Source organism: Fukomys damarensis, unplaced genomic scaffold, assembly GCF_012274545.1.
Source record: "Fukomys damarensis isolate Sample0158 unplaced genomic scaffold, DMR_v1.0_HiC HiC_scaffold_5, whole genome shotgun sequence".
NCBI classification, from domain to species: Eukaryota; Metazoa; Chordata; class Mammalia; order Rodentia; family Bathyergidae; genus Fukomys; species Fukomys damarensis.
Genome location: NW_022900917.1, coordinates 80400450 through 80414196, shown reverse-complemented (window position 1 = coordinate 80414196; position 13747 = coordinate 80400450). Strand labels below are relative to the sequence as shown.

The 13747-nt window shown below is 45.6% G+C and overlaps 1 protein-coding gene across 1 annotated transcript in view; it reads left to right on the top strand.

Moving 5' to 3' along the window:
- Col22a1 (collagen type XXII alpha 1 chain) overlaps nt 1-13747 on the top strand; it is a 255687-nt gene that overhangs the window by 101844 nt on the left and 140096 nt on the right. Inside the window, exons 20-24 of the mRNA XM_033759289.1 lie at nt 617-661; nt 6305-6349; nt 6614-6643; nt 6901-6954; nt 10357-10410. Coding sequence (XP_033615180.1) covers nt 617-661; nt 6305-6349; nt 6614-6643; nt 6901-6954; nt 10357-10410 — 228 coding nt within the window. The remainder of the gene's footprint in view (nt 1-616; nt 662-6304; nt 6350-6613; nt 6644-6900; nt 6955-10356; nt 10411-13747) is intronic.

Here is a 13747-nt window from a genome sequence, read left to right as displayed (position 1 = left end):
GAGAGAGAGAGAGAGAGAGAGAGAGAGAGAGAGAGAGAGAGAGAGAGAGAGAGAGAGAGAGAGAGACGGTGCCTTCCCAGGGCAGGGTGGGGAGCACAGGGGACCAGCATAGATATCATGTCCTACACCAGCTCTCTGTGCCTGCTGCTTTGTGGCAGGCATGAGTCCTGGCCAGGGCTTGGGCAACCTCTTCTTTTTTTTGAGTCTGAAGACCTAGCTGTTCCCCAAACTCTTGAGAATTTTCATGGGACTCCATCAGACTGCACCTGCTGTGATCAGGGCATACCCAGGTGACTGCGTGACTTCACTCTTGCCTGGATTCTCTCTGATGGGTCCCCCAGCCCCTAAGGAAACGACACCCTGCTTCCTCGTAATTCAGCGCCCTCACTGCAGTGCCAGTGTGGTTTGAAACAGGGAAACATGGAGATGCAGAATTTAGCTTAGTTGAGGAGGAACCAGTAAGGATAGGGAAGAAAGTCTAATCTAAGGGGACTAGGCTTCTGGGAGAATCCAAGCTGTGATTTAGAGCTGCAGTTGCCCCAGTCCTTCCCTCCTCCAATCATTATCTGGTAATGCTAGTGCCAGCCATAACCCACCTTTGTTTTCTTTCCTCCAGGGAAGACCTGGCCCTCCTGGTGTGGCCGGACCCCGGGGAGAGAAGGTAAGCCAGGCCCAGAGTAGGATGACGTGAGCATTAAGACTAGCTGATGAGATACTTTTGGCTATTGTATTTGAATTATTTTTCCTACCTTTAGGAATACAAATGATTTAAAAAACTCCACCATATAAAATTCAGATATATTAAAATGTTTTGCTATTCAAATGCCTTTTGGACTAAAAAAAACTCTGAATACACACAAAATACAATCTTAACAGACTCTTTTCTGTCCTCTTATCCCTCCCTCTCTTGTACATTTCATCTCCCTCTCTCTCCTCTACGTTTCATAACTGACTTTTATCAATAGAGTCCTGAGATTCTACTAGGCCTTTAATCAACAAAGTCCCACTTGTGTCCTATTACGTTGGGTATCTGTGTTCGAACACCTCCCCACAAGGCTGAACAGAATGTGCTGCTTAGAATTTCTGCAAGTAAGCCCAGATGAGGGTGTGTTCTTTGCAAACTGTGCCATGCTTATGAAGGTGTGTGGAAGCAGTCGCTTTCCTGATAACTCAGAGTGAGGAACAGCGATAGAGAAGGGAGATGTTTGGTTTGGGTTGAGGCAAGGAAGGATGAGGAGAGAGACTTGGTGAAAAAGAGAGACTTGCATCTTTGCAATGCCTAGATGTCCTGTAGGAAGACCTCAGACAGAGGTGGGGAGAACAGGCTGTGGAGTGCAGAAACCCTGTGGTGCTGAGCCAGTGGATGAGGGCAACTGTCCCTCTCAGAGCAACCGCACCAGGTTCAGATGAGGGTCATGATGGGAGAGTCTGGTTTCCTGTGTATGCTCACAGTAAAGGAGAGGGCTCCTCTACTGTGGACCCAGATAGGCTACGCATTATGAATAAATAGATCAAAAGCATGGGCTGAACAAACCTCAGCTGAGGGACATGGCAGGAGAGTGTTAGCATCTCCCAGCTTGCCCATTTGGGTTTCGATTCTGGCTGAGTCAATTATTCTCTCCTTTAGGTGTTTTAGAGTTGAGATTTATTTTGCTTCATTATCTTGGAGTCGGGATTTTAATACATTCCTTCAGTTTCTTGATGGGATGCTAACCCCCTAAAATAAGTAAGTTTTAGTTTTTTTCAAGTCACTAAGAGGAAATGATGCTTGGAGTTGGGATCTTCTAGGTGAGGACTGTATTTCCTGTGGCTGCCCATGGGGTATATGCCTACTTGTGTACATGTGTGGGTGGGTGAGCCTGTGCACACCGGAGTGTGGCTTTCTTATGATTTCCAACCTTCAGCCAAGTTTGTAGATTTGATTTTGTGTCTACTACATGGAAAAACAATGCTTAGCTGTTTGTCACAATGGATGCAATATCCGTTAGGGGACACAGTTAAAGGCCACACCACTATTTCAGGGTATTTGTTAGAGTACTCAAGAAACCATTTCACTCTGAGACCAGCACTGAGACACATCTCGGATCTTACCCAGCCTTTGAGAAAGTCACGGGATCCGTAGAGTTTGGAAATTCCCTCTTTCTACAGGTGAAAGAGAGAGACCCTGAAATTAGAGTGTCTTCTCCAAGACGCCATGTGGATTGATTAGAAATGAAAGCTTTAGGTTTCTCATACCCATGTGTCCATCCTAGGATTCTGTTATGGATTATTATAGATGTCCCCTGAGAGCCTTGTGTGTCCATAGGCTTTTGGAAGAGACTTGGATTACTGGGCTACATGTTGACGTGCTGTTCAAAGGTGGAGCCTGCTCATGATCTGGAAGGGTGAATCTCCCTTCCTGGCTCTTCCCTTCATTCTCTGCTTCCTGGCACCTCCACCAGAGCAGCTTTCTTCCTTCCAGGACCTTCCACCATGCCACAGTACCATGCAAAGGGTGAAACTTATGAAACGTGAGCCACGATAAACCTGTCCTCCTTAAAGTAGTGAGAGGAAAATGAGGCTGAGTATCAGATGGCTGCAGTAGTGCACGCTGGATTGTTCAGAAGTGCACACACTTTTGTGCCAAGAATTTTACTAGGTTGACCCAGTGTTTGTACTGGTTGGCAATTGCTCTGTAACAAATCAGCCTAAACCTCAGTAATTTCTTTTTTTTTTTCCTCATTAAGTTTATTGGTACTTTTTAGGTATACAATGCAGTTACATTCATTATTAGGATCTGGTACCATTACATAATGTATCTTGGTTCTTATTTTTTCCCCATTCCCCTGCCCTCCCTTCACCCCCTCCACCCTCCCCTATTTACAAGGAAATTGTTCCCATGTTTTTCCTTTTCTCATATTTTTCCCTTCATTCCTTTCCCCTACCCCTCCCACTTCCCCTACTCCTTTAGCCCTTTTCTTCCTATTTCACAAACCTCAGTCATTTTACATAAGAACAAGTTATGATTACACACAGTTCTGGAGGGTGGGAATCTAGGTTCTGGATCATCTGTGCTCTGGGCCTCTTCTGAGTTTTCAGTCAGTCAGCCAGCGGGGAATGTGGCTATGTCAAGAGACCACTGGTACTGGAGACTCCACCTCCAGACTCAGCCTTAGTTCCTTGGTGGCTGTAAGCGAGAGGCTTTGCTCCTTGTTCCAAGGGCTTCTCTACTTTGATGCTCACAAAATGGAAGCTGTTTCCCCCAGAGTAAGGGTTCTCAGGCTGGGGGAGACACAGAAATCCCCAAATGGAAGCCTTTGTCATTTCATAACCGAATCTTGGATGTCACATGCCATCACTTCTGCTGTCACCTTTGGTCATATTCAGAAAAGTGAAACAGTGTGGGAAGTCACCTCACAAAGTGTGAATGTTAGGAGGCAGGGGATACTCAGAGCCTTCCCAGAGGCTGGCTACCACAGCAGCTGAAATGGAGCATCCCATATACTGGAAAGCAAATGAGACTTGAAAACATTTATGAAACTGTAACCCTCTAAAATTTTGAACTTGAACAAGTTAATGAACAACTCTGTGCTTCAGTTTTCTCCAGAGATGGCAAAGATCGCATTCTAGAGAAGAAGAGTGAATCCCTGTCAAGTCCTTAGAGGAAGACCTGGGATATAGATATCTGCACAACTGTATTTGAACAAATACTGGAATCTTCCTTTGCCTTCGTAGCAATATAATATTGTGTATCAGAATACTTTATCTCATACTATGAGCTTCAAGTGATTAAAAATTACTGATTAGTTGATTCAAAGATTAAAAACTAAGTTTTTTATTAGTTCTGATGAAGACAAATACAGCAGTAAAAACAACAAAAGGAAAATGATGATCAGCCCTCTGGGAGGCTGGGACAGGATAATGAGTTTAAGCACAGCCTGGGCAACTTAGCGAGACTCAGTCTCAAAAAAAAAAAAAAAAAAAAAAAAAAAAAAAAAAAAGTTTAGGGATAGAGCTTAGTGTGAGGGCTCTGAGTTCAATCCCCAGTATCTGCCCCCCATGTAGAAGACATCCCCACCCAGAACTAGTGGGCTATGAGTGTCACATGCTTCTTGCCTTCCCTAGTTCAGCTATATTCTTTTCTATCAGGAGTCAGACCTAAGCTGTGTGTGACTCAAAAGGGCACGTCAGCTAGCACAGTTGGGCTAGCGCTGCTCCTTTGCTAATGGCTATCACTGAGGCCTAAGTCCTGGTCTGTGAAGTGGCAGGGCCCTGCTGAATTATGTGCAGCTGAGGTCAGTGTGATTCCAGTTGAAATCCTTTCCCCTGAATTATTATTTCTCACTGACCTTGTTGCTTGCTAAATGCTCCTGATCCCAGTACCGGGGTTCTTCTATCCTAGCAAGATAAGTGGCGCCTACTCCCTGACAGCCCTGCCTGGTGCCATCATGCCAGGTGTTGGCAGTAATTCTGTAGATGACTTCAAAGCTCTCCAGCTCCTTATTCCTTCTATGATTGTATTCAATAAATGCTGGATGTGCTTGGAGGCTTTTGCCATCAGCAGCACTGATCAGAATCTGAGATTTAGGCTTCACTATAAGTCTTGCTCTGTCTATTGTTTAACTTTTTTCTAGTGCTGTGGTGGCTCACAGGAGGCTGGGACCTACTGCAGGGGTCTCCAGTGATGTTCATTCCCCTGACCCTTACTTCCCATGGATAGGCTTGTGATATAAAGCATAATAAATAAAGATGTAGTTATGTGGGGCTGGAGATGTATCTCAGTAGCACCTTGCCTGCCTGACAAGCATAAAGTCCTGAGTTCGATCTCCAGTACTGGCAACAACAACAGAAATGTAGCTATGAACTCCAAAAGATTCACTGTTCAGTACTCTCTTTCTCAGGACATAAAATTACAGGATAACTTCTAACAATCCTATTCTACCAAGATATTAATAAAGTTTGAGGGAGTGTAGGAAGAGAAACGTTCCTGTGAGGAGTTGATGCTCATGGAGAAGTGCAGAAGACCTGTTAGAGGTGGGATGTGAGAGCGTGGAAACATTCATGTGTGCATGTCATGCAGCTGCCCGGGAGGTTACGGAATGACCTGACGTGTGCTGTGGGGGCATGTATGTGTGATTATGTGTGAGGCAGTGGCAGATTAGAGAGAGAAAATATGGAATGAAGAGATTCTTCCAAGGCAGGAGCTAAATACATAACACAAAACTAAGATGAAGTTGAAATAAGGGAAATGGATACTGGAGCATTTTTGATAGAGGAGCATGAGCAGCTGATGTTTTTAGACATGTACTTTATGTACTGTACCAAGAGAAGCACCTTTTTCATGCATTGAGCAGGATAGGAAAGAGTGCAGCTGGGGAGAGAAGTGTCCAGACTGACTTGGTGTCAAAGGTGGGCCTGGGGGGAAAGCGTTCCCTGTTCATATGGCTTAATATGGCTTAACCTCCAGGACAGTGAAGACTGCCAGGCACACTGTGACTCACTCATCCTAGGTGCTCTCATAATTTTTACTGACTCATTTTTTTTTCCTCTTGCCAACTTAACATCAAAATACTGAATGTCTCCCATGCTCCCTGAACTAGCTTCTAGGTAAAAAGTAAAGTGATGTTTGTAATCCATGTGAAGGGACGTGAGCTACAAGGAGTCTGCTTGTTTCAGCTGTAAGCACCAGAGTCATTGAACTAGAGACTTTTGTATTGCCACAGTTGACAAGTACACTCCATGTGGAACCAAAATATAGTTCATGCCCTGGGAAAGCTGGTTATGGCCCAGCCATCGTAGCGCAGGAGACTTATATGTGCAACAAGTGTTTGCGTGTAATGCAACGATGGTGGATGTGAGTTATTAGTGGTTATTTATTTGGAAAATACTTGTTGAATGCTGACCAAAGGACTAAACCAAGGACTTGCAGAAGGGACACTCCAGAATGTCCTGACTCTGCTCCTGCTGTGCCTAACATGGTGTCTGGTGCCTGCGTGTGTTCATTGGGTGGTGAACCAAGGGCTGCTGTCATGAGACACACTGCTACGACCAACCATGAGGAAATGATGGGGCACCAGCCAGATCAAGGCCCTGGGCAGAATAGGCACAGAAGATAAAATACCCCTCCTGCTCCTCAGAAGCCCATGACCTGGAGATAGAGAAAGGAATCAGACACAGAAGTCTAGGTGTAATGCTACTGTGTATGACAGAGCACAGAGAAGGCCCAGTGGGCCTGCAAAAATAAGGACGGACATCCAGAATGGGTGAGTAACCAAAGAAGGTGGCAACTAGTAAGTCTACTAAATTTCTTATTATTTCTGCCCAGGGAGATGTGGGACCTGCAGGACCTCCTGGCATGCCGGGCTCTGTGGTGAGTCACTACGGGTGGGATTGTGCTTTCAGATGCTGCTGAAACGGAGTCACTGAAAGAGTCCTTACCTGCAAGCATACGGCAGAGCTCTTCTGGGGACATGAGTTAGGTAGAAAGATTTCAACACCAAAAATTGGATAAAATCAGAGAAAAATCAGAATCCCCTGTGCCCCAGTGTCCTGTGTCAATAATCTAAATGGATCAAGAGTGGGTGACTTGTTGAGAAACTGCTGACACCTTTGCTAACACCTGTCTGTCTCTCAGGTGCAGAGAGAGGGCCTGAAGGGTGAACAGGTAAGAGGTTGCCAGTCTTCCTGTTGTGGGGATTTAGGTTGCAGCAGAAGTGGAAAGGCCTCATCCATAGAGTGGGGCTTAGAAAGAGCCTATCAGGGAGCTTCCTGGGAGGAGCTCAAATGCCACATCTGTGCCTCTCTGGGATTCTGTTGGGAGCGTGGGAAGTGAGTGGTGGAGAGGGAGGGCCATGGGTGGCAGGGTGCGCTTCACAGGGAGAGGGCAGCCGTGACTAATGCACATTTGGCTTGTGCTTCCAGGGATCTCCAGGTCCAAGAGGTCACCAGGGCCCACCTGGGCCACCAGGAGCTCCAGTAAGTCACCCTCCCAGACACAGGGTGTGCTCTGAACACCTTTAGGTATAGAAAACCTTCATCGTTCTGTTTTTAAGCACTGTGTTCGCTCAGAAGCCTCAAGTCATCCTGAGAGGTAGAAGCTGTTTTTGTCACCCTCTTACATAGGAAGAAGCTGGACTGTGGTGTTTCCAATTGTTTATGGCTTCTAGCAGGGTTGGAGCACCCCAGCTTTTGGTGTCTCCCTGTGTTAAGCACCTAATGGTGTGTAATTAACCATTTGGAAAGAGACCATTCAAGGGGGCCCTGTGATCATGTCCGATGCAAGTTCAAGTACTTAGGATGCAGCGAACACCACAGGAGTCCCTGTTTTAAAGTTGCCTCTCCTGGCGGCATGTGCTGCTTCTTTCAAGTTGCTGTATTTTTATTGAAGGAAATATAGTGACTCTTACATTTTATTGAAAGAAACAAGGCAACTCTTTTTTTTTTTTTTTTTTTTTTTTTTTCTTGGGGTTTTTTTTTTTTTTTTTTTTTTTTTTTTTTTTTTTTTTTTTGGTACCTGGGATCAAACTTGGGGCCTTGCGCTTGCTTGGCAACGGTGGCGCCACTGAGCTAAATCCCTGGCCCCAAAACAACTCTTATCTTTAAATGTCAATAAATGAGATTCGTATTGAGCCATTGAGTACTAGTCACCATTAGAAATACATTTATGTGGTTTTTCTGGGGTAAAACTAGAAGAAACTCAGATGATGTTAATTAGAACAGTTACATATTGAAACCTATGGGTCAGTAAAGCTACTTTCTGTCCCTATATTCTCTCCAAGGCTCAGGTTTCCTGGAGTTATCTACTGTTGCTACATGTTCTGAGGTCATGTAGTAGACTCTCAAAATTTAGCTTTCTATTCATATATACATATTTATTTCTGGTCCACTATTGGCAAGTATTAGATACTTATGCAATGGTGTACTTTCAATACAAACAAATGCATCTTAAGTCTGCAAGGATTAGAGTGTTATTTTTCCTCTTTTAACAATGAAGCTATTGGTGCAGAGACACTGAATGACAAACACAAAGTCACGTTGCTGTTAAGCAAGCAGAACTCGGGGACGAGATCTATCTGCGTAGCCCATGCTCTTCTCACCAGTGAGTGTACAGTGCTCTGTTACACAGGATGCTTGGGAGTCTTGAGCCTCTGTAGGTTCAAACGCCAGCGTAGCTCAATCCTGGCATCCAACAGAGCTGTCCATGCTCCTGAAGATGTCAACCTGGCAAGATGCTTCTCACAGAAGGGTGGTAGTGATAAAATTCCCTTGGCTAGAATTCATAAAGCAACCTCAGTAGAGGCTTTGTTGAAAGAATAGTAATGAGAGACGCAAAAGTGTGAGCTTCTTAAGGCCAGGACCACTGAGAATCCACAGGTTTACAGCATGATGGGAACTTAGCACATGCTTAGGGAGCAGGGTCCTGTGACAGGAATTTAAAGGGATTAAAGTAGGATCTTACTGCAGCAAGGGCTTATAGAGTAGCACGGCCGTGGAAGGCGTTTGGCTTCATGTCTCTATTATTTCACCAAGTATATTTGTGTCTTTGGTAACATTTTCTCATCTCTCTAATCCTCATTGGATTCATTGCTAATTTGAAAATCATCATCATCATCATCCTCATCATCATCATCATCATCATCATCATCTCTTACATGAACTTGCCATGAGGGTCAAATGAACTGTGCAAAGCAGTGCTGTGTGAAAACTAATTAAACCCAGTACTGATATCAACTGTCCTTTCTCTCTTCTTTTGAATCCCCAGAAGCATATAGTTTAGGCCCTTTTGTAGGGCATTTGCTTTCTAAGTATGCATAGGATGAATCAAGCTGAGAAGCTGGCTTCATTGGCTTCCAATGAGAATGCTAAATTTTGAGTTTGTGTTCAGCAGTCCCAGAGAGAAGAGAATACATCTATTCTCTAAATGGAAACAGTGTGCAGCGGTCTGCATCCAAATACTAGCATCTTTCACCCTTTCCCAATCTGGAATAGGCCTTGGTCCTTTTCGAGTATCAGGCTAAGCAACTACAGTGCCAGCATTTCTTGATTTCTTGACAAGAATTTTCTCCTGCTGGGTCTCTTACCGTGGGCCCTCAGCTCACAAAATTCATCGTGTGTGTGTGGGAGACACACACTTCTGTTCTATCATTTACCCATTTACATGTTGTTACTAAAAGATCTAGGACCTAAATGTAGGTTACCCACCTCATGGGTAGCTTTTGACAATAGGAGCTTTTAGTATGCTAGTGTTTATTTAAGGTGAGGGACCTGAAGTGCTGAGGGCAGTTCTGGCTAAAATCCACTCAGAAGAGGTGGCAGAGCCATAGCATGAGTGGGCATCCCAGCTGCCTGGTCAGCTCTTCTGCCTTCCTCTAGATACAGTTGCTTGGGCCTGCTTTAGGGGCCTGCAGGAGACTGCAGGGCTGGGTCATGGCTCTGTATCTGTTCTCCATGTGGTCCTTCCAACTTCTCAGTTGATAAATGCGTTACCTTAGCCTCAAAGGAGAGGTTCACCCCTGGAAGCAATGTGTCTGAGTCCAGGCAGCAGGGTGAAGCAGGGTGAGGAGGCAGGGTTTGACTTAGTTGGGCAGGACACACCCACCCCTTGGGCAAAGTTCTTTTCTGGGTTGGATTTGGTCTTTGCTGGAAGCTTCATTTATTTGTCTTCACTGTCAGTACTACTGCCCAAGACTCAGAAAACCCAAGCCAGTGCTCTCTGATCCAGCAGTCTGTGGGGGAAAGGGCACTGGGCTAGAGTCAGACACTTGGGTTCCAGATGGTTCTTTTGTGTATGCTTTTGTAAAGCACTAATGGCAGCCATTTAATCCTTGCTGTGCCCATCTGTAGTATGCTGCCTGTATCTTCCTTGTTAAGCATATTTAATTAGATCAGTAGATGTTAAATGAAATAAATCAGACACACAAGCTTAAATATTGCATAGTGAGAAACCCAAAATATAAATAAAGAGAAAAATAAAAGATAGACAGTAAGAAGCAGGTGGGTAGATCTTTCTTAAATGGGAAGAAGATCAAGAGATGGAAGGAGGGGAGAGAGGTAAGGGAAAGGAGATTAAAAAATAGAATTAAGGTGTGTGTATGTACCGACTCCCTTCAAGAAACATAAATATTATGTACTGGAAACATGTACTAATAAAAAAATACATTTTAAAAAGGAAGAACAAAAACACCCCTCCCCAAATAAAAACAAAACCAAAATAAAGCAGATTGGAAAAGAGTGGGATGTTGTTTTCCTCCTGACCTCAAAATTTCCCCCTGGGATGTGACAGGGTTTCCCTATCCAATGAGAAGGAGATGATAGAGCATAACTAATGCTGTTGACCCTGCACTTATCCTTTTGCCTCTCTCTTTTTCCCTCCTAAAGGGTCTGATGGGTCCAGAAGGCAAGGAAGGACCTCCTGGTTTGCAGGGTCTCCGAGTAAGTAATCTGTTTCCCTTTGCTGATGCCTCAGCACACCGACACTGACCCCTGAGTCATCAAGTCCAGTAGAGGGCACTTGCCAGCCCAGGAGCTTGAAATCAGTCGGAAGCAGAAGGGAGGGTTGGGCTCGGCTCCTGACCTGTGCAGGCCTACCGTGGCTCTGTCCCTAGCTGGGCCCTGAAGACTTGGAGAGGAGTCTGTGCCGTGAGTGCGGCGTGTGTGACCACAGCTGCTTGGTGGAGGGAGACCCAAAGCAGGGAGAACATCAAGAGGGGAGGCTCGCCAAACTCAGGGCAGCCAGGGCCATCTGAAGCAGGGGATGTTTGAGCTAACTTTTGAGAAAAAGACTAAGAAAATAGGGGTAAAACAGAAATCTGCTAACATACTTTAAGCATCCATATTATTACTGAATATCATATGTCATGGTATTTAATTTAACATAGTCTTTAATTTAATTTAGCACCTGGCCTCTAAATTGCACACATCTAGCAGGTTCTAGGTTACTGGTAAGCATTGTTTCTGGCACAACACTGTAAATTTAAGAAAGGAATTACAGAAGCACAGGTTAGTAGATGCCTCCTTCATGCCCCACAGCAAACTGTACCAGGATCCAGACTCACTATTGTGTCCCTAATTCCCATCCCTGTGCCTGGCACACAGTAGGGAGACAAAACACTCACTGAACTCTGGCCCTTAAACTGGTACCATCTTTATTCAAATATGCACATAGAAAACTGTGTATGGGGCACAGTGGTCCTGAGATGGTGTGGCAAATCCAGAGACAGTGGGTTTACTATCCCTAGAGGATTTCATCTAAACATCAGGGGGCCACTGACCATCCCCGATGGGTGGGGAGGAAGTCCTGCATCTGGCAGAGGGAGCCCCTGTCCCATTTGTGGCACTTTAGCCTGAAGGTTCTGCAGTCAGGCTGATGGAGTTATGTATTCACTGTGGATTGACCTTCTAAGAGGGCCTGGTCATCATATTCTACCTCTTTCTAAAACTGGGTGAGCGCAGGGATTTGCTCTTGTATCACTCAATACCAACTCCAGTCTGATCTTACCCATCCCCAAATTTCATTCCCTGCTTTTCCAGTTACTCTGCCTCCTAGAGCCACTTTGAGTCTTCAGAAGTCTTGGAGAAACTTGTTTTGAAGGCTAGGTGGAATGTGTACAAGACTCAGGGCACACTGGTGAGAGTCATGTATCTCGAAAGGAAGACCTCGATATGCCTCTTCCCGTCCAGCCTGCACATCCCTGGCCTCACCTTCCTGTTCAGGCAGATGAGGCAGTCATGCAGGTTGCCTTCTCCCCTGTAGAATAGATGGATCCCGGACTTTGAATCACTATGTCTCATACTCTTGGAAGCCCTGTTAGATTTCTCAGCTGCTGTGTGGTCCTTGTAAGTCTCCTGGTCTCTCCATCCTTGTGACCTTCTTGCTTCTTCAGTAGGAAAGGCATGGCCATGGGTAAATTGTTAGGAGAAAGAGTATCCAGGGTGGGTGTGGACTTTGAAGGGCAGCAAAGCCTGGCAGCTGTTGAAGCTCTCACTCATCATGCTTTTACACAGACTTAAGAGAAAATAACCATTTTTGCCTATCATGTAATTAGTGTTTATGCAAACTTTCTTCACTTTGGATTGCACAGCTACAAGTGTTACTTTTCCTGACATAGTATTAGACGGTAGGTGGAACTGTTTGTGGATAGATGACTGTGAACCTCTTTTATCTCCATCAGTAATGGCAAAGCTTTCAGAGCTTTCAGTGATAACAGACAGCTGGCTCTGGCACCTGTGCCATGGGTTTGCCACCACTGATTTACATCTTTGTCTAGTTCACTCTTATTAAGGAGGAGAGGGGTCATCGTGTAGGGTCTTGCTTGTCAGGCCTGCACTGTTTTTTACATGATTTCTTGGAGCCGACTGAGTGTGCATATCAACCATGGGTGTTGTTATCCTCAGAAGCACTTTTGTCCCTGAACACTGTGCCCACCACAGGTACAGAGGGGAGTTGGCCTGCATAGCCGAGGGGCCTTGGAATGAAGCAAATTCCCTTTGTCTGGAGATTTGAGAATTTATGCAAAAAGACCCAGGGAAGCAAGCAGAGTGGAGAGGGCAGAGTAGAGCAGTGACGAGGGTGGCCTGGGATGCGGGAGTTATTGAGCATCAGCGGTGTCTCAGTCCTGGGGCAGCTTCCACAGCTGAAGGCCATGGCTCGATGGAGTACATCTGCTGTGTGGCTTCACAGGGATTCCCTCCTGGGACTGTGCGTCTCCATGGCTGGGCTCGGATTTCCCCCTCTCTTTCATTCATGTGTCAGTATGTCAGCAAACCTTGCCTGGAATTGTGCATGAACACTCTGCTAAGTGTGCTGGGATTTTCTGAAAAAAAGAAAAATTAAGGACTGCATTGCCAAGTGCTCGTGCAGTCAGCTAGGGAAGGTGACCCATGTGCACAGTCAGCCGAGAAGCCTCAGTGGAGACAGATGCAGGCCAGGGATGTCAGAGAGAGGAATCACAGCCAGTGGGATGGCCGCTGAGCAAGAGGGTAGGGCCTGGAGACTGTGTAAGGCTGGAGTGGTCCTGCAGGGTGAGTGAATTTCCATTTCCACCAGAGTTGATGGGATGTTGAGGACAGTCTCAAAAACAGCATGTGACCCTGACAGGAGGGAGGCCTCCTGCCCCTGTCCACTCAGCCCTGCCCAACAGCTTTACCTGGACTTCTACTTCTGCAATGGGAGCAACTAAAAAGGTGGTGGACCTGGCTTCTCCTCCAAGTCTGCCAACAAACGCCACACAGGGGCCTCTCAGTCAGTCCCTTTCCTTGTGTGTGTCTTTCTTCCTTTCTTCTCTTTGCTACTGTCTTCTTGCCTTTTTTTCCTACTCCTGCTCCTTCTATCCCTACTTCCCTTCCTTCCACCTGGTCACTCATTCAAAACAAATTTCTTTGACATTGACTGACTGCCAGGTCTCATTCTAGACAAAGAAGGATGGTTGCTGAGAATGTGGTCCCTGCTCTTAATGCTGCAGGTCTCTGACAGGTAGAAAAGAGAGCCATGATGGTTAGCATGGAAGGAGGTGATGCAGGACAGCTTCACTGAGAACTGCACACCTACTGGGTTCTGGCTTACAAACCCTGCTAAAGAGATGACACAAGCGATGGAGATTATCTTTGTCAGGGGGCCAGGGGACTTCAGTGGAATGGAGTGAAGCCCTGAATTGACTCCACATCTCAGATTTATTAAGGAACAACAGAGGCATAGAGTTCTGCTGAGAGCAGATGTTTGTTTTAGGTAGCAAGGCAGGCAAGCAGTTGGCTGAGTAATTAACTTCTATCT